We start from the raw sequence: 22,271 nt of genomic DNA, 5'->3' as shown, positions 1-22,271 counted from the left end.
CAGCTTTAACTTGTGACCTCAAAGCTTTGTTAGATTTATATACTTTGGCTTAATACACATTATTTTCTCTGCAAACTGCCATAGCAGGTTTCATAAAGGAATACTACATAAGAAAGAAATGAAAAATGACTTTCTTCAGCCTAAAAACAACTGTCACAAAATTATTTTACTAACTTGATAAAAATATCCAAGTGTGTTCTATCCTGAGGATAGGTGGGAGAGATTAATGACCAGAGTGTGCTCTGCCATTTTAGCATTCACTACTGCCAATTTCCTTGAAAAGAAAACAAACCCCCCAAAGTACTCCAAAATACCCAACTGCGACAGCTCTGTCCAAATGAAAACAGTTTGAAAAAGCAGTCATACAAGAAAGAAAATAAGAAATTTGGGTATTTTCGGAGTAGTTCAAGAAAATAAGATGAGTCAACCAGCACAATGAACATTAAAATGATCAATTTAAGAGTAATCAGAGTAGGTTTTAAAATGAAGTTTACACAAGCTGGCAAATGTTTTTTTATTACAAATACTACCATAACTTGAATTATACTTTATAACCAACATATACACTCTATTCCCGTGTCTCAGTATTTGTTTCATGGAAACAACTGACTACTTTTTGCTGTTCTTGAGCAAAACCAAGTGTGATTTATACACAGCATAAAAGCTACTATGGCCATCCTATGGCCAAACTGTATGTTTACAGAAAAAAAGATTTTATAGTTGACATATAGAAATAATTATTTTATCAGTGACAATGATACATTTTGTATTATGCTGGAAATCAATTTTGGTACTAAACAGTCACAGTTTGAAGCATAAAGACCTGGTGATATTAGCGGGAACAGGAACCACAAATACAATTTGCCCTGACCCTAGCTATATAACAAGACATCTGATACGCATTTTCAGAGATTTCTATCGTGTCTAGAAAAATACACCTTCAGTTTTGCAGCAGACAAATGATATTTGCAGGCACACACAATATATTTAAAATTAGAGATTCTGGGTGGCTGGGTGTCATGTGGGTAATAGGGTTCTACAGAGAGAGGTGGAAAAGTGTTTGTGCAAACAATTACAGTCACTTATCAAATAAACTCTCTTTTTTCCCTCTTCTTTGTCTGATCCAGGACTGTGAATTTCGAATTAGTTGTAAATTTTAAAAGTCTTTAAAAGGCTTGAACTTGTATGAAGAAATTATTGTTCTCTTCACTGGCATGAATATTTGCTTAAAAAACTTTGCTAAAAACAATAAGAATAAGGTAATAAATATCATTCAGTCCCAGACACTTTTATTTTTAGTACTATGAACTACAAATAATGCCTGCATATAGGTATACATTTACAATCGAATTAACATCATAGAAAGCTTTCATTGTGTTAAAATTTCAAAATCTAGAAGAATTAGTCTGCGGTGTTCTCACTCATTTTAATTGTGAAGAGAAATATGCACATATCAATGAAAAGGCTCCATGTGTGGTGAATTTATAAATTAAAATAATTTTGTCTAAATATCTGTCTTTATTTTAAAAATCCTCAAAAGAGGATTGTGAATATTTTAACAATTGTAAATCAGCCACTAAATATATTCTTTAGGTTCAGTTTCTCAATTACTTCTCTCTCTTTTCCAAAGTAGAGTATCAGAACATCCAGAAAGGTGTTAGCTGTGGCTTTCATGGGGGGGGTTAAGACACCTCCAGAGACAGCTAAAATCTTGAAATACCCCTTAAAGGTCATAATTGCGTATTTCCAAAGGCGGAAAGGATATATAGAGGGAAATAAATGAGGATAGTGAGACTGTGAAATGTGTCAGATAGCTGATGAATTCTTTTCAGGGTGAGAGTGGAGGACAAAATGGAATTCTTGAATTAAATGGAAAAAAATAAGGTTCTTGATTTCAGGTGCAATGCAGAGTATTTCAGACAATGACGTCAACTTTAATCCACTTGTTACAAAGGGCAACCTACCCTCACACCTGAAAATTTTAACATGTTTCTTATGGTTTTGCCATAAACAGCATGTTAACAGTCTATACATTCAAAAGGATGCTTGCAAACTTCATTCATATTAAAATCTATGCAGAATTTTGGCAATACAGTATGAGTAATATTACATTCTGTAAACCATGGCATATCACATTTTACATTATGCAAACAGATAATATTTACAAGTCTTTAGGAGTTTAAATACTTTATCTACTAACATAAGTCATAGCAAAGTGCAGGACAAAAACAGTGCTATTAATTGCATGTCCTTTAAAAGCAGGTAAGAGTAAAACCATTTCTAAAACCTACCAAAAGCTTATTTACGTGTCCAGTAGGGATTACAGAGCATGAAGTCGCCTAGGAAAATGATGCATATTTAGAAACGGTGAGTATGAAAATTATAAGGCAGCATGCTCAGAACAAGTTTTTGTTTTTTAAACACCAGCACTGATGTTTAATCTTTAGTGGCAACTATATAAATATATATACATATATGTGTATACACAGACATACACACATATGTATATACACACATACATACATACATACATGTAAGTGTGTGTATTTAAAAATTGAGAGTGCAAAACACAAGCCTCATTTAACAACAACAACAAAAAGATGTGCAAATTTTCTTCCTAAACACAAATAAAAGAGTGAGGAGAATATTCTACCATTATAAAGAATAAGTTGAACACAGCAAAGGAGGCCATCTTCATTCCAAAATCATCTACAAGGCACTAAGGGTAGGAAATGACAGGTAACAGAAGTGACTGAATAAAATTCCTCAGTCAGGTCGGAAAATGGGATATTTTGGTAAGAATTCTATTAATATTACCTGTAAAATAAAAACAAATAAAGAATATATTGACAATTTTTATTTACTATAATTTATATATAACCCAGAAAGTCTATAATAATTTTTCACAGGATTATTTTTTGATCCTGTACTATAAATTAGTAAAGTATATACAATTATAAAAAGAACAGATCACAAGTTATCTTTAGATTGACAAATTAAATTGGCAAACATAACTATGTATGGCAGCTAACAGCTTTTATTACCTGATTTATCATAACTATTTGTTTAGGTACAGGAAAGCAAACCCTACTGCATTATCTTACCCTTCTCAACCTTCTTCTTTCCCTTTATTTTTAGCAGAGTGAAAGGGATTAAAATTGTGTTATGTAGATTAGAAAAAATACCTTTACCTATATATTTTTCAATCAAAGCAGCTGATATTGGCCAAGTATTACTATCTTTGACAAGGACAAGTTTTTGAGAAAAATACTAAAATGTCCTAATGAATTATGACATTTTAATTAAAGATAGATTTGAAATAAAATTAAAAACTTAAGACATTTATACATTTATATAAATTTATATAAGTTTAATACATATAGTTTATAGTTTTATATACTTTAATATATAAAATACAAATGACAATAGTTTATTTATTTTTTATTTTATTTTATTTTTTTACTTTTATTTTTATATTCCCCATACAATTGCAACCCCCTTATTTTCACCCCAATCTCTCCTTTCCGTGCACCCCCCATAGTGTGTCTCTGGTTCATAGTTGTTTGTTGATTTTGATTTTTCCTTTCTTATAGTTATTTTTTTTCCTGGTCCCTTATTTAGGTTTTCTAGATTCCTACTATGAGTGAGGCCATCTGGTATTTTTCTTTTTCTTTCTGGCTTATTTTGCTGAGCACGATCCCTTCCAGCTCCATCCATGTTGCTGCAAATTGCATGTGTTTATCTTTTTGATTGCTGAGTAATATTCCATTGTGTATATGTACCACATCTTCTTGATCCAGTTAATTGATAATAGTTTAAATAAGGTTTTGTCTATAGTTAATTTTAAATTTGTGGTCATTTGCACATTTTCCCCAAAACTATTTAAAGTGGAGAAGGAATTCATAATAATCTTTACTTATGAAATGGAACCTGAATGTTTATATTAAATATATAATACATGTCAGCAACTTGAAGCTTGGATACATTTTACATTGTTTTGAATGTTAGGATTTATCACATTGGCTATATGTGAAGTTAATGTTTTAGGATTAAGATTGCATAGCTTTCAGTAAAAGCAATTAGAACCTATAGTTTCTTTATAAAAGTTAAATGTCAGCTAAGAAAGAAAAGTCAAATATAAACTCAAAATTCAGAAGTCAATTCCATTTTTATAAGAATTACATGTAGAAACACTTTGTTCAACAGCAGCTGTGTTCAGATATGTAGTAGTTTGCAGCTACATTAAAAGAAGATTAAGGCTGTACAATGCTTTTTCATCAGAGCATACTAGTTGAAGCTTTTCTAAGATCAAAATAATGCTAGCTTTCAAGATATTTCATATTGGCTACTAATCTAAAGAAGGTGTAAGGAAACATCTACTTTTCAACTAACAAAAGTTCAGGCTGAGCAGAAAAAAGGTAAAAAGAGGATCTGATAAATGATAACAGTAAAATGTAACACTTAGGAGGAATCCAAAAATGTTATTAAAAGCAACCACATACTTACATATTCCATCATATTGCTAGTTTCGCATTTCCTTTTAGTCAACTTCCAGTGCAAAGCAAGCTAAAAAAGGATAGTTTGTTAATAATTTTGATACTGACTTATGATATTTATAATAATTATTACCTATACATTTGAATAAATCACTGAGAGACATTCAGGAGCAAGTGCCAAATACAAAACACAGCTTTTAAAAATAACCTATAAGAAATATACATTAAAAATTGAGTATTAGTTCTCTAATTCATCCTTTTGTGGCATGAAAAATTCCCAGTTTTTAAATTTAATGATACAAATACATGAATGGGCACTTAAATGCTTAAACTTTCTTACCTTGTGATATAATCTGTTGTTTTCCCATTCTAACAACTTCTGAATTGATCTTCTGGTCTAGGATAAAGAATCAAGTATTTGTTACATGATGAACTAAATAACTTTGTAAACTATGTATATCTGTATTTTCCTGCTTCCTTTGTGAGATCCTACCATTTCTCCTATTTTCTATTAAAATCAGAAAAATTTAATGTACCTAAAATTGCCAAAAGAAGGATATTTGTGACATTATACTGTTATAGTAAGTCCCCCCCCCACATACAGGCATACAGGGATATAATACATGGTTTTCAAAATGAAATATGCACAAATTACTCTGCCTGTGAGTCCATTCACGAGACTGTTGTGAAAGCATTACCAACACTGCTTGTAGTGCATTTATAGACCCAATTTAGATTTTTGTGTACCTTCTCAAAGGGTTACTTTTTCAACATACATACATACATATGCCAAGCTAATCTGATTCTTCATAGAAAGTTTTCCTATCCTATATCCTTATATATAACAGTCAGCCAAGGTCTATACATTGACTAAAGCAAGCCAACATATGTTAAGAATTTCAAATGAGAATTTCCATTGAAGGGAACACATTTAAAACAGCCAATCAGGAAAACTTGTACTTAGAAGAAAAATGTATTAGCAAAACCTTCATAATTAACAAGTAGTCACTTTGACTCTTACTGTAAGAGGTTATTATAGGGTTTCCAATAAAAAAGTTAGTAGACATTGTTAAATTTTAAACTACTCCCTCAGGTAAATGACTTACAAACCAGGCTATATTTGAAGTGATTCCCAAAGCACCAACACAGGAAACTATTCTACATGTTCAATATGTAAGTTAGCAATCAATGGCAACTGACTTCATGAGTTCATGTATAGTGGGTGATCAATGGCAACCAACATATATATGTAGCAATACAGGCTCACATCAAGAAACAAGAAAGAACTCAAACAACCTAATCTCACATCTCAAAGAACTAGAAAAAGAACAACAAAAACACTAAAACCAGCAGAAGAAAGGAAATAATAAAAATCAAAGCAAAAATAAATGAAATAGAAACTAAAAAAACAATCCAAAAGATCAATGAAACTAAAAGCTGGTTCTCCAAAAAAATAAATAAAATAGACAAACCCCTATCCAGACTCACAAAGGAAAAACGGGAGAAAGCACAGATAAATAGGATCATATATGAAAGAGAAATCACAACAGACACAGCAGATCAAAAGAACAATCAGAAACTACTATGAACAGTTATATGCAAACAAGCTCAACAATCTAGAAGAGATGGACAAATTCCTACAACTTTACAATCACCCAAAGCTGGATAAAGAAGAAACAGAACACCTAAAGAGCCCAATTACAAACAGTGAAATTGAATTGGTCATCAAAATTCTTCCCCAAAACAAAAGCCCAGGACTAGATGGATTTATAAATGAATTCTAACAAACATTCAGAAACGAACTAGTGCCTATCCTTCACAAACTCTTTCAAAAAATTGAGAAGGAAGGGATAATACCAAACACGTTCTATGAAGCCAACCTTGCACTAATACCGAAACCGAACAAGGACAACACAAAAAAAGAAAACTACAGGCCAATCTCTCCAATGAACACTGATGCAAAAATCCTCAATAAAATTTTAGCTAACAGAATCCAACAATGTATCCAGAAGATAATTCACCATGACCAAGTAGGATTTATTCCAGGGACACAAGGATGGTTCAACATCTGAATATCAATCAATGTAATCCAACACATCAACAAAAAGAAATATAAAAACCATATGATAATATCAATAGATGCTGAGAAAGCTTTCAACAAAGTACAACACCCATTTATAATGAAGGCCCTTGAAATTCTCGGGATAAAAGGAACATACCTCAACATGTTAAAGGCCATATATGACAAGTCCATAGCCAATATCATTCTCAATGGTGAAAAGTTGAAAGCATTTCCATTGAAAGACCTGGAACAAGAGAAGGATGTCCACTCTCACCACTGCCTTTCAATATCATACTGGAAGTCAAAGCCAGAGCAATAAGACAAGAGAAAGACATACAAGGAATCCAAACAGGGAAGGAAGAAGTCAAACTATCACTATTTGAAGATGATAATATACATAGAGAACCCCAAAACCCCATAGAAAAATTAATCAAACCAATCAGTTTAGTAAAGTAGCAGGATACAAAATCAACATACAAAAGTCAGTAGCCTTCCTATATACAAACAATACATCTGAAGAAGAAATCATCAAGAATACCATCCCTTTTATTATTGAAACAAAAAAATCAAATACTTGGGAATAAACCTAACAAAAGAGGTAAAGGACCTATACAAAGAAAACTATAAAACACTGTTCAAAGAAATGGAAAGACATCCCCTGCTCATGAGTTGGAAGAATTAACATTATCAAAATGGCCAGCCTACCAAAAGCAATTTACAGATTCAATGCTATTCCAATAAAAATTTCAATGACATTCTTCAAAGAAATAGAACAATTATTGATGAAATTCATATGGAGCCACCAAAAACCCCAAATAACCAAAGCTCCCCTGAAAAAAAAAAGAAGGGAATGGAGGCATCACACTCTCAGACTTCAAACTCTACTACAAAGCCATAATCATCAAAACTGCACAGTACTGGAACAAGAACAGACACACGGACCAATGGAACCGAATAGAAAATCCAGAAATAAACCCACAGATTTACAGTCAACTAATCTTTGACAAAAGAGCAAAGAATATGCAATGGAGCAAAGAAAGTTTGTTCAATAAATGGTGCTGGGAAAACTGGGTTGCTACATGCAAAAGAATGAAGCTTGACTACTACCTCACATCATGCACAAAAACCAACTCAAAATGGATTAAAGAACTAGACATAAGACCTGAAACCATAAAATATATAGAAGGAAATATAGGCGAAACACTTTATGACATATACCTCAGTAACATCTTTAAGACATATCACCCAAAGTGAGAGTGAAGGCAAAGATAAATAGCTGGGACTACATCAAATTAAAGAGTTTCTGTACAGCAAAAGAGACAGTAACCAAAACAAAGAGACACCCCACTGAGTGGGAGAAAATTTTTGCACACAACACTAATGATAAAGGACTGATCACAAAAATCTACAAAGGGCTGAGGAGACTCAACAAAAACAAAGTAAATAACCCAGTCAAAAAACGGGCAGAAAAGCTAAAAAGGAACTTCTCTGAAGAGGAAATGCAAATGGTCAACAGGCATATGAAAAAATGTTCAACATCACTTGTAAACAGGGAAATGCAAATCAAAACTACAAGGAGATACCATTTTAAGAATGGCACATATTAAAAAAAACTAGCAATAACAAATGTGGGCAAGGATGGGGAGAAAAGGGAACTCTCCTGCACTCCTGGTGGGAGTGCAAACTGGTCCAACCACTATGGAGAGGTGTGTGGAGATTCCTCAGTCTACTAAAGATGGAGCTTCCATATGATCCAGCAATTCCACTCCTAGATTTTTACCCAAAGGACACAGAAACATTAGTTCAAAAGGGCACCTGCACCCCTATGTTTATAGCAGCACTATTTACAATAGCTAAGCCATGGAAACAACCAAATGCCCAAAATAGATGACTGGATCAAGAAGATATGGTATATACACAATGGTATATATACAATTACTCAGTAATCAAAAAAGATAAACTCATGCCATTTGCAACAACATGGATGGAGCTGGAAGGGATCATGCTCAGTGAAATAAGCCAGAAAGAAAAAGAAAAATACCAGATGGTCTCACTCATAGCAAGAATTTAGAAAACCTAAATAAGGGACCAGGAAAAAGACTAAATATGCTAAAGTAAAAATCAAAATCAACAAGCAACTATAAACCAGAGACACACTACAGCGGGGGAAGAAGGGAGTAGGATCAAAACAAGGAGGGGTGGGAATTGTATGGGGACTATAACCAAGATGAGAATGCATGCATTGTGCAAAAATGAAAAATGCTAGACAAAATATATAGAATAAAATAAAAAATAAAAAAATTCAATAGCAAAAATAAGAAATCATATATAAGAAGAAAAAAAAATTGTAACTTAAGTTAAAAAAAAAAAAAAAACTTAATGGTGGGCCTCCCTTGTGGCGCAAGGTGTTAAGATGTACCTTTGAAGCTGCCTGCAGCCACTGCAGCACAAATTCGATCCCCAGCCAGGGAGCAACCCACATGGCGCAGCAGACTTCTCCTGACTCGCCCACTGCTTCCCTAAGCAGTGTTTATTGGTCAATCTGCCTGTTCTGCTCCCCACTCTGTCTCTGGTGAATCCTCTCACCCCACACACCTCTGGCCTGTACCTCAGTTCTTTTATGCATAAATAAATCTTAAAAAAAAAAAAAACCAAACAGGTGGGAAGAGCACAAGGGACTATTGTGATGGTACACAGGTGAATTGGTGGTGGGAATTTCATGGGGACTAAACCTGAGAGAAGAAAGCATACATTGTACAAAAATGAAGAATGATGTAAAATATATATAAAAAAGGATAAAAAGAAAAAAAATACTCACTTAGCTAGAAAATTGAAAAAAAAATTAGTGTCTATGAGTAAAATGCCTTTACATCACGTAGAAAAATTGAAATATGTGTTTTAGAAATTACAAAAAGTTATTTGTCAGACTTACAATTTAAAGGGACAATAGGTATATATTTTACAATTGCTTACAATCTGGAAATTAGAAAATTAAGGTTGTAAAGATTAGGAGTTAAACAGAATTATGTAAGAAAAGGGAAAGTAAAAAGGGATAGGAGATGTGAGAGAAATCTTAGGAAACTTTGTTCGGAAAAATGACTTTGTTATAAGGGTTTAAAAAAAAATCAAGCTTTGATATCTGTAGTGTACTTATGTGAAACCAAACAAATCTCTTTAATCTGCTTGAGAGACAAAAGCATTCTTAAATTGGTCAGTTTCTGGTAAACTGTTTGTAACCTAAAGGTCTGGTTCTTTAAGGCCCCTGGCTAGCTAGAAAGCAATCTAGTCCTGTCAGCACTGCTGAGAATTGTCAGAGAAACAGATCTGCTCTTCAAATCTTTGTCACTCTGGGTAATATAGTATTTTTTTTTATAAATTCTCTGTGTTAAAGTGAGTGACAAAACCTCCCTGGAAATAAAAATTCCAAGAAAGAATAGTCTTTGATGTAGTAAAAAATATGGACAGCTTTGGAAAGACTCCTGAGATACTCCATAAAATTATTTTCCTTGTGTAAAGAGATTAATCAAATTAGGGTAATTTGGAATGTTGAAACTTCATGGGAAGCACTATCATAAGGAGAAACATTAAACCTTTTTAGCATACACACACATATTAATATAAATGGTATAAAAACCATGTGAAACAAAGTTTAATATGTTCAGGTATATCACTGGTTAATTGTGGTTTTTCTAAAATTCTGTATGTAACAGATTTGAGCAAACTTCCTTGTCAATTGCATTGCAATCAGATTTTAATTATGGTCACTTCAGTGTCTTTTGCCATTTACAGATGCTATTATTTATTTATTTTTAATTTACTCTGCTTTGTATTTAGAGAAGTCACAGGAAAAGAACTCTGACAAATATTCCAGAAATACATGTTTATCATGGCACTGAGGATAAAAAAATTGCAGAACTCATGGAAAAACAGGACTTATAAAAATTGCTAACAAGAGACTGAGATTTGCTACATGGGACTGGATGAACTGTGAAGGACTAGAAAGATTTTTCAATAATAATTTGCATCTTTTTGTGAGCAGAACTGAAACATTTACTTTCTCCCAACACCCGCAAAATATGAATAACAGTAAGCTTATTTCTCAAGGCAATGTGTTTACTTGCATAAAACCAGTAAGACGTTTTTCTCCTCTATAACAGACTATTGGAAATATTGGTGTATCACCAATACTTTGATTGGAATGTTATATTTGAGACCAGATTGCTTTCAGGAACCCACAGATTTTAGTGCCTTGAAGAAAAAGACAGCTTGAATCTTGCTTTCAGGGTTCCAGGGCTATCAGGAAAAGGGCAAGAAAGATCACCCCTTGGTAGATCCAGTTGCCCCAGGACATTTGGGGACCTCAAGGAGATTAATGTACCCAAAGATACAGGTATTGCAGGTGAAGTCTCATGGTGAGACCCTGGCATACTCCTGAGTCCTTGTGAAAAAGGCCATTAAGAGCTCAATCTAAGGGCCTCCCCGGTGGTGCAGCGGTTGAGCACTGGGTTGCGAAGCTGCCCGCGGCCTCTGCGGCGCCGGTTCGATCCCCGGCTGCTCCCCGGCCAGCGGAGGAGGATCCCACATGGCGCGCAGACCTCTCCTGCCGCCCGCTGCTCCCCTCAGCAGTGTGCTTCGGTCTTTCTGCCTGCTCTGCTCCCCGCTCTGGCTCTGGTGAATTCTCTCACCCTCCCGTGCTTCTGACTGTACCCAGTGCTTGTATAAACAAAACAAACAAACAAATAAATAAAAAAACATGCCTCTATTAAAAAAAAAAAAAAAAAGAGCTCAATCTAAGAGTCCTTATGAAAAGTTCAAGCAAAGAATATTTAAAAAAGTATATGGTCATATTTTGTTCTTATTGTGTTTATACAAAAACAAAAAACTGGCCAAATTTACTGGAACTAGACTTAATCTGCAAATGACTTGTCATGTAATTATTTTGTAGAATTAGAATGAAAGGGGAGAAAAAAATCTTTTTGTGGATATCAGATTCTGGACCTCTTAAATTATTTCTGAAGTTTTTGCTCTTGTAAATTGGACTGGATCCCAAATTTTTCTAATGTCTGCCATGACTTTCTAAACTAACCTTTCCAGTTTTTCTCCCAGTCTTTTTGGCTTCAACTGATTGAAAACTAAAACTGTTTTGTTTAGAAAACCACCAACAGTGAGAATGTGGAAAGTCAGCTTCAGGGAGATCACCAAGATGGCTATGAGTAAACATGACTATTGCTGTTTTTTTTTTAAATAACTGATGGTATCAAACTGCAAAGAGGGAAACAATTGTCTGCCCTCACCCCATCAGCAGATGCTTTGAACCTGAATATAAAAATTTTCTCCATTGGCTTCTTTAGGCTCTTTAATGGACCTGTGGTTTGCTTCAATCTTTAATTTTTCTATTGTTTTCCAACAAATCCCTGTGATTATTGTTTGTACCCACCTAAGGACTTTGGACAAGACTGCTTAACTGAAGTGAATTATTTGCAAGACTAAGGGACTGAATGCTGTGTCTACATCCCTGACTATTCATCCAATATTTCACACCTTTTATAGGCTGTGTAGGTCCAGGTTCACTCACTGTATGACATGTCAACATCTTTAAATGACTGGCTTGGTTCACTGGGTAGTTAGAATGGAACATGATGGCAAAAATTATTAATCAGATTAGCTTTTATCCTTGGGGTAGGAATACTGTTTTGCCCCCTACTGCTTCTGCAATCTGTGAGCTGCTTCACAGCACTTACTTTCCCGGTCTCCATTCTAGGTGGCAAGACCACAGTACCCTCAAAAACCCTTTACATGGGAATTAAAAACAAAACCCCTCCTGTTTTTCTTCTTTTAATAAAACTTTTTATTTTGAGATAATTACAGATTCATAAACAGTTCTAAGAAATGACAGAGAAATCTCATGTACCTCTTAACCCCATGGTACCATGTTGCAAAATTATAGAATAATATTAAAATCAGAATATTATCATTGATAAAGTCAAGATATAGAACATTTTTAGCACCACAAAAACTTCTCATGGGGTTCTTTATAGCCACACTAAACAAAACCCCTCTCAGCAGGAAGCAGTTTAAGAAGATTATACCCCGTCCCATCATCATAATTTTATGAATAAAATCCCTTTTAAAGAAGAGGGGGCGACTTTAGGGCCGGAGTCAAGGTCAATGGCACAAACTCTGCTTAACTTTTTTTTTTTTTTTAAAGATTTATTTATTTATACAAGCGCTGGGTACAGTCAGAAGTGCGGGAGGGTGAGAGAATTCACCAGAGCCAGAGCGGGGAGCAGAGCAGGCAGAAGGACCGAAGCACACTGCTGAGGGGAGCAGCGGGCGGCAGGAGAGTGGGACCCTCCTCCGGTGGCCGGGGAGCAGCTGAGGATCGAACTGGCGCTGCAGAGGCTGCGGGCAGTCTCGCAACCCAGCGCTCAACCGCTGCACCACCGCGGAGGCCCAACTCTGCTTAACTTTTAACTTATCAGTTTAGTTTAAAGCACTAAGCAACATTCCTCAGGGCCTTTATAATAAAATTATTTCTGTTCCTTCCAAGGATGCACATAACATCAGTGCCTGACAAATACCTCTGGGCCATTTTAAACCAGTAACAAAGAAAAGAGCAACCATTCCAGGAAGGTCATTGATTATCCTGTGACGAACTGCCTTAGACCACGTGTGTCTTCCCAGGCCCACACCTCTCATGTTCTTGCATTGCTTTCTTACCTATATAATCTTTCTTGCTCACCACTGGAAGAGACAGTTTCTTTAAAATACTAACTTCTGTGGTGCCACACATTAATAAGCAACTTCCTTTGTGGAAACAAAGAAAAAAATCATATAAATGGTGACAAGAAAAAGACAATCTTGCCCATATTTGCCACTTGTTTCAGCAACTTACTGTAAGTTCTAGATAGAGAATTAGGCAAGAAAAGAAATAAAAGAGATCCATATAGGAAAGGAAGGAAGAAGTAAAAGGCATGTTTGCAGGTGACACTACTTATGTGTAGAAAACCCTATAGAATCCACAAAAAACCTGTTAGATATAACACACAAATTCAGCATTTCAGGATACAAAATCAACATGCAAAATTCTACTGCACTTCTATATAATGTTAAACAACTTGAAAAATTAATTAAAAAGCACATTTATAATAGCATCAAAAATATTTAAGCTTACGGAAGACTTGTACACAAACTACAAAACATTGCTGAAAAAAATCAAAGACTGAAATAAAGTCAAAGAAACCTGTGTTCATAGGAAAACAATATTGTTGAGATGGCAATATTATCCAAAGTCATGTACAAACTTAATGTAATCCTTATCAGAATCCCAGTGACTTTCTGGATAGAAATAGAAAACTCATTAAAAAATTCATATGTAATCTCAAGAGACTCCTATTTGCTAACCATTCAATGGAGGAAAATAATCTTTTCAATAGACCTTGCAAGGAAAACTGAATATCCATGTACAAAGTAATAAAGTTGGATTCTAAAGTATGTCACATACACAAGTTAACTCAAAAGCAATCAAGCAACTAAACATAAGAGTTAAGATGATAAAAAGCCTTAGAATAAAATATAGGAGACAATCTTCATGACAATGGAATTTGTAAAGATTTTGCACAGGCAAAATGGGGGAAATAGTTTAATTGGACTTTATCAAAGCTAGTAACTTCTATGCATCAAATGATACTATTAAGAGTGAAAAGAAAATCTACAGAATGGGAGAAAATATGTTCAAATATTATATGTGATAATGGGTTAATAGGTAGAATATATTAAAAACCCCCACAACTCAAGGACAAATAAACTAACAACTTAGTTTCAAGACTGGCACCGTAACTGATAAACAAATGAAAAACTGATCAACACTGCTGTGATTAGTAAGAGGAAAATTGAAACCACAGTGAGATACGACTTCATACACATTTGGGTGGCTATCAATGAAATGGTAAATAATGAATGCTGGTGAGTATCTGCAGAAATTGAAACCCCAGTGTATTGCTGGTTGGAATGTAAAACAGCACAGCTCCAATGGAAAATTATTTGGTGGTTCCTCAAGAGCTAAACAATTGTCATTGATTCAGCAGTTCTACTCCAAGGTATAAGCCCAAAAGAACTGATAGCAGGGACTTGAACAGGAACATGAATGACAGGTTCGATTCAATTATTACCTACAGTAGCCAAAATCTACACCTCGTAAACTCATATTCAAAGTGCAGAAAATCATAGAAAAATCTTGAAAGAAATCAGAGAGAAATCCTTTACATATAAAGAAGCACACTTCTAAATAACACACAAGTCAAGAAGAAATGTCAAGAGAAATTTAAAAATATTTTGAACTAAAAGAAAATAAAAACAACTTACAAAAATCTGTGGAATGCAGTGAGCGCAATGCTTAAAAGGAAATATGTAACACTGAATGTATATAGTAGAAAAGAATAAAGACCTAAAATTAACATACAAACTTGCACCTTAGAAAACTATAAAAAGAGCAAAATAAATTAGAGCAGAACAATGAAACTGATAATAAAAATTCAAGAGAAAAACTATAGAAAAATTAAAAGTAATATGTTATATATCAATTATACATCAAATAAAAATTAATGTGACAAGCACACCAACAGGATCAAGAAGAAAAATCATGATTATATCAATAAATGCAGAAAAACATTTGACAAAATCCAATACCCATTCATGATTAAAAGAACTTTATAATAAACTAAGACTTCTCAGTTTGATGAAGAATATTTACAAAAGAGTATAGCTAACATCATACTTACTGGTAAGAAATCATAGCCCCAAAACAGATAAAGACATCACAAGAAAACTACTGATCAATATCTATCATTAGACTAGGTGCAAAAATCCTCAAAAAATATTAGCAAATTAGATCCAATAATGTAAAAAAAGAATTATATACCACAACCAAGTAGGATTTATTCCAGGTACACAATGTTGGTTCAAAATTAAAAAATTTTAAAAATCAATTAATATAATCTATCACATCAATATATTAAAGAAAAATCACATGAACGTATCAATAGGTGCAGAAAAATCATTTGACAAAATTTAATACCTATTCATAATAAAACACTAGCAAAATACAAATAGAGGAACTTCATCTTGAACATCTTAACAAAAATCCTATAGCTAACATACTTAATGGTGAGAAATCCAAAGTTTTCCAGCTGAGATCAGGAACAAGGCAAGGATATTCCCCCTTACCATTGTTTTCCAACAGCAATTTGGGAGTCTTAACTAATACCAGTAAAGGAAATAAAAGGTATGCATATTGAGAAGGAAAAAAATAAAATTGTCTTCATAGATTATACAATTGTCTACGAAGAAAATCTCAAAGAATAACAAAACTCTTAAAATTAATAACAATTATGGTGAGGCTGTAGGATACAAGGTTAATAAAACAAAGTAATTTGCTTTTTCACATGAGCAATGAACAAATGAAATATAAAATAAAAAATACACTATTTACACTAGTACCTAAAAAGCTGGACTATTCATCTGGCATAAGTGTAATAAAAAACATAAAATCTACGAGGAAAACCACAAAACTTTGAAGGAAGAAATCAAAGAGTATCTAAATGATTATCCATGCATGAACATGGATAAGATGTAATATTGTTAAGATGTCACTTCTTCCTAACTTGATCTACAGATTCAACACAATCCCAATCAAGGGATTGACTTTTTTTTTGAATACGGACAAACTGATTCTAAAGTTCATATGGAGAGGCAAAAGATATAGAATAGCTAACACAATAATGAATGCAATCAAACTGTCAGAGGACTGACACTGCTCTATCTCAAGACTTATTATAAGGTAGTAAAGGCAGTGTTGTACTGGCAAAAGAATAAATATACTAAGCTCAAAAACAGACCTACACAAATATCATCTAATATTTCACAAATGATCAAAGACAATTCAATGGGGAAAGGACTTTTCAACAAGTTGTGCTAGAACAGACATACATATGAAAAAAGAATTCAGACAATGAACTTATTATTACAACCTTCACAAAAATTACTCAACATGGGGCCTCCCGGTGGTGCAGCAGTTGAGCGCTGGGTTGCGAAGCTGCCCGCAGCCTCTGCAGCACCTGTTCGATCCCTGGCCACCGGGTGAGGGTCCCACATGGCGCGCAGACCTCTCCTGCCGCCCGCTTCTCCCCTCAGCAGTATATTTCATCACTCTGCCTACTCTGCTCTCCCCTCTGGCTCTGGTGACTTCTCTCACCCTCCCGCGCTTCTGACTGTACCCAGTGCTTGTATAAATAAATAAATCTTAAAAAAAAATTACTCAACATGGATCATAGATCTAAATGTAAAATCCAAAAGTATACAACTAGAAGATAACAAAAGACAAAGTTTAGCAGACCTTAGGTTTGGCAATGAATTCAGATACAATATCAAAGGCACAATACATAAAAGAAAAAAACTGATAAACTGGACTTTGTAAAAATTAAAACTTTCTACTCTGAAAAAAAAATTTCTACTCTGAAAAAGATACTGCTAAAAGAATGAAAAGGGGGCCTCCCCTGGTGGCACAGCGGTTGAGCGCTGGGTTGCGAGGCTGCCCGCAGCCTCGGCAGTGCCAGTTCCATCCCCGGTTACCTGCGAGGGGCACACAAAAAATATAAATAAATAAATAATAAAAGAATGAAAAGGTAAGACACAGATGGGAGGAAAATATTTTCAAAATACATACCTGATAAAGGAGGAACACCAAAAATATATAAATAATGCTTAAAATTCCACAATAAAGTAAATATTCCAATTTAAAAATGGGCATAGGTGTGAACAGAAATATCTCCCAAGAAGTTATACAGGTGGCAAAAAAACATAGAGAAAGATGCTCAATAATGTCATATGACTCTAGGGAACTGCAAATTAAAGTAACAGTAAGATACCATTACATATTTCCTAGGAAAATCCAAAATACTAACACCAAATGCTGATGAAAATATGGAGCAACAAGAAATATTATTCATTGTTGGTAGGAATGTAAAATAGTATAGCCACTAAAGAAAACAGTTTGGCAGTTTCCTAAAATACTAAACATAATATTACAATATGATCCAGAAACTAAACTCCTTGGTATTTATCCAAACGAGTTAAAAACATATGCCAACACAAAAAACATATACCTAGGATATTTGTAGCAGCTTTAAAATTGGCAAACCTTGAAAACAATCAAGATATCCTTCAACAGGTGAACAGAAAAACTGTAGTGCATCAAAACGATGGAGTAGCAATTCCACTCCTAGGTATCTACCCAATGAGTACATAATCACTAATCCGAAGGGATATATGCACTCCTATGTTTATTGCAGCACTATTTATAATAGCCAAGTTATGGAAACAACCTAAGTGTCCAAGGACAGAGCAAAGGATTAAGAAGATGTATATAAACATGGTGGAATAATACTCAGTGACAAAAGATGAACTCCTGCTATTTGCAACAATATGGATGGAACTGGAGGAGATTATGCTAAGTGAAATAAGTCAAAAGGAGAAAGACAAATACCTGATGATTTCACTCACATGTGCAATATAAAGGAAAAAAAAAACAAAAGAACTGACAAAACTAAATCAAAGCAAACCCTAGAAATATGACTGCAGAATTAAGGCTTGCTAGAGAGGGAGGGAAAGTAAGGTAGGAACAAAGGGCCAAGGGGCCCAAAGGCTGTGGTAGAGGGCTGTGGATGCTTTGATGGGGGGGGGGGTGTTGGTAACATACATCTCAGGAGTTCTATATTCTCCTAAATCATATATAGTGTTGTAAACCAATGTTACCTCAATAAAGAAAATGAAAAACAAAACAAAAAAAGCACAATGGAATATTATTCAGCAAAAAAAAAAAAAAAAAAGCTATCAAGCCACAGAAAGATATGGAAGAATCTTAAATGCACATGTTAAGCGAAAGAAGTCAATCTGAAAAGACTAGATCCTTATCTTCCAACTACATGACATTTTAGAAAACGTACATTTTGGAGAGAATTTTAAGTTCTGTGATGGCTTGGGATTTTGGGGTGGGGGAGGAACAGGTGAACAGGTATAGCACAATGGATTTTTTGGACAGTAAAACCATTATTCTACATGTACTGATATGATGGATGCATGTCATTATTCCTTTGGCAAAACCTATAGAATATACAATACAAAGAGTGAACTCAAATATAAGCCACAGACTTTAGAACAATAAATAACAGGGGAAATTGGGGGTCAGGTGACGGAGGTATCTGGGAACTGTCTACTTTTTTCTTAATTTATTCTGTAAACTTTAAATTGATCAAAAGTAGTCTATTTATTAATTAAAATATGATATATACAAAAGTAAAGGTGAAACGAAGACATTCATAGATAAAAATTGAGAGAATCTACTGCCTACAGATCTACTTTACAAGAAAAACTATGGGAAACCCTTCAGGTTGAAAGCAAATGAAACCAGGAATTAATTTGAGTCCACACCCAGAAAAAGGAAAACTCTAAGAAGCTCAATTAATTCCAAGTAAACTCAAAGAGATCCATACTAAGAAACTATAAATGATATTTGAAAGCCTAAACAAAACAAAACAAAACAGAGATAAACCTTGGCCGCAGCAAGGGAGAAGCGTCTTGTTATGTACAAAGGATCCCCAATCAGATTAACAGTCAATTTTACATTGGAAAACATGAGGTCCAGAAGCAGTGGGCTGGCATATGTTATGTGCTAAAAGAAAAATCTGTCAATCAAGAATTCCATATCTGACAAAACACTCTTCAAAAAAGGAGAAATTAAGACATTCCCATATAAATAAGTACCAAGGAAGGTCATTGCTATTAGAATTGCCTGTAAGGAGTGTTAAAGAGAGTCCTTTAGGCTGAACAAAAGAACAGTAGGCAGTAACTCAAGTCATATCATGTAATAAAGAATACCACTGAAAGTAAGTGCACAAGTTAATACAATAGCAAGTATTGGTATGTTTTTGTTTTGGAACTTCATTTTTTTCTAATATGATTGATAAGACAAATACATAAAATAATTATAAATGTATTTTAATGGACACACAATATGTAAGATGTGATTTGTGATAGTAACATATATGGGGAAGTATAAAGATGCACAGGAGTAGACTTTTGTGTATTGAAGCTATGGTGGTATTAATTCAAACTAGTGTGCTACAGACTTAAGATGTTTGTTATAATCCCCACGGTTACAAAAAAATAGCAAAAATATATAAAAGAGGAAATGAGAAGGTACATAGTACAAGGAAGTAAAGAACAACAGAGAAAATAGGTACATATAACATATGGAAAACAAACAGCATAATGGCAGAAGTCCGTCCTTATCTGTTACTAAGTTATATTGCCCCCAAGTTCATATATGAAAGTCACAACTGCCAGTATCTCAGAATGTAAGCATATCTGGAAGTAGGGTTTTTAATAAGGTAATTAAACTATATGGTGAGCCCTAATTCTAAATGGCTGGTGACCTTATAAAAAGACATTAGGATACAGACCTGAATAGAAGAAAGAACAAGTGAAGACCTGGGGAGTAAAAGGCCCCTGCAAATCAAGGAGAGAAGCCTGGGAAGAATCAACTTTCCCAGCACTTTGATCCCAGACTCACAATCTCCAGAACTGTTAGAAAATAAATTCCTGTTGCCTGAACCACCTACTCTGTGGTACTTTAGGAAGGCAGCACTAGCAAACTAATATAGTATCATTAATATTTTGAATTTAAATAATTACTCTCAATTACATGAGACTCAATTTATATTCAAAGACACAAATAGTTTGAAAGTGAAAGGTTAGAAAAAGATATGCCATATAAATAGTAATCAAAAAAGAGGGTGGTTATAATAATATCAGACAAAGTAAGACTTTAGGCAAAAAAATACTGGAAGAGAAAAGAAAGACAGTATATCTCTTAATATGCTCAGGCTGCTATAATAAAATACCACAGACTAGGTGGGTTAAACAACAGACATCTATTTTTCATAGTTCTGGAGAATGGGAAATCTTAGATCAGAGTGCCAGCATGTTTGGTTGGATTCTACTGAGAGTCTTCTTCCTGGTTTGTAAACAGCTGCCTTCTTGCTGCCTTCTTTTCAAATATATATGAAGTATTCTCCACTATAGGACATATTTATGGCACTAAACAAGCCTCGATAAAATTTAAAAGATTAAAATAAACCAATGTATCTTCTCTAATAACAATGGAGTGAACCAGAAATCACAATCTAAGGAAAATGTCATATTCATGTTGCAAGACTGAGATAACGGTCCCTTCCTTCTGAACAGTACTCTCAATTTAGTAAATATTATAGCTGGACTGTTTGAGCGGGGAGCTACTGGGAACTAGGGGTGGAGCTGAGTGGCCAGGTAGACCTATATAAAACATGGACAGGTAGCCCTGTCTGTCTTGTTTTTGTGGCCCTGACTTGCACCTCGGTACTGCTGGGGAGGAGACACATGGAGGAGAGACATGTAAAGACACTTGGAAAAGGTGCTTAGAAGATATATGTGGGTGAGAGACACAAGGGGAGGCTGCTACTTTTAATTGGCAGAGATAATGCAGCCATTATCTTGACTTCATGGTGGATCATGTTGAACATTTTGAATTTTTAGTCTCTCTTCCTGACTTAGCTGTCTGGGACCTGCCTAATCTCTTTCTAAGGTACCAGAAGGTAACTTTTTGACTTGAGGCAAGCTTTTGGGGCTCAGCAGCCCTGCTTTGGGTTTGGCTGGGCATTTGCCCATAAGGGGATAGGTAATTTTGGGAGTTTTACTGGGAAACTATTATTTGAAATCCTTTCTTATCTCTCCATACTAACTCTATTACCATCTTTCACACTAACGGTATGCTTTCTTTGCCTTTCTGCACATGGATGGCAGAATATCTTTTAAAGAGGGCGTACCTTAATAGTTTGGGGTCCTTGGGTACCCCTCAGTTGCACACTAACAATATCATTGTTATTTCAGTGGTAGATGTAAGAATGAATAAATGAAAACCCTCATTTTATATATTATACAGTCATGGAATTCTACCAGATACAAGAGAGACTAGGAAGAGCTCTGTGGACCCTGATCTGTATTTATTTTCTTTCATTTAATTTGTTAAAAATATTCCATGAAGTATACTCCCTTTCCCTGAAAAAAAAAAAAAAAAAAAGACAGAAAAAAGGATTATTTGGGCCTCCCCTGTGGCACAGCTGGTTGAGTGCAGCGCTGTGAAGCTGTCTGCAGCCTCTGCAGCGCAGGTTCTATTCCTGGCCGGCCAGGGAGATACCCACATGGTACAGCAGATCTCTCCTGCCTCGCCCGCTGCTCCTCTCAGCAGTGTTTTCAGTCTGTCTGCCTGTTCTGCTCCCCACTCTGTCTCTGGTGAATTCTCTCACCCTCCTGCGTCTCTGGCCTGTACCCCAGTTCTCGCATAAATAAATAAATCTTTTTTAAAAAAAGGATTATTTTTCTGGTTGTGCCATTGACTGTGTGAATCTTAGAAATCACTGCACCTTTCCTGATCTGTTTCCATTCCTGTAAAATAAGGAATTTGGGCTATATGGATGCTAATTATTTTTCCAATATTACAATTTAGCCTACATACATATTAGGGGGAGTAAGTGAAAACATGAAAATTTTTAATTGTTTTTTAAATTTCTTCATGTGGACAAAAAAGCAGGGAGCTGCCTTTGTCATCATCACAGCCACCT

The 22,271-nt window shown here is 34.7% G+C and overlaps 1 protein-coding gene across 2 annotated transcripts in view; it reads right to left on the bottom strand.

The window, feature by feature from the left end:
* Positions 1–2,766: 2,766 nt before the first annotated feature.
* The window catches only part of CHIC1 (cysteine rich hydrophobic domain 1), a gene marked incomplete at both ends in the record, with an annotated part of 53,514 nt that continues 34,009 nt past the window's right edge, over positions 2,767–22,271 (bottom strand). Inside the window, 3 exons of one of the 2 annotated variants that reach the window (XM_084258773.1) lie at positions 2,767–2,817; positions 4,507–4,566; positions 4,837–4,893. In XM_084258773.1, coding sequence (XP_084114899.1) covers positions 2,767–2,817; positions 4,507–4,566; positions 4,837–4,893 — 168 coding nt within the window. The remainder of the gene's footprint in view (positions 2,818–4,506; positions 4,567–4,836; positions 4,894–22,271) is intronic. The other variant, XM_084258774.1, reaches the window with a different exon arrangement.

Source organism: Talpa europaea (assembly GCF_964194135.1).
Source record: "Talpa europaea genome assembly, chromosome: X".
NCBI classification, from domain to species: domain Eukaryota; kingdom Metazoa; phylum Chordata; class Mammalia; order Eulipotyphla; family Talpidae; genus Talpa; species Talpa europaea.
The sequence above is the reverse complement of the archived record's forward strand: the minus strand, read 5'-3'. Positions and strand labels throughout refer to the sequence as shown.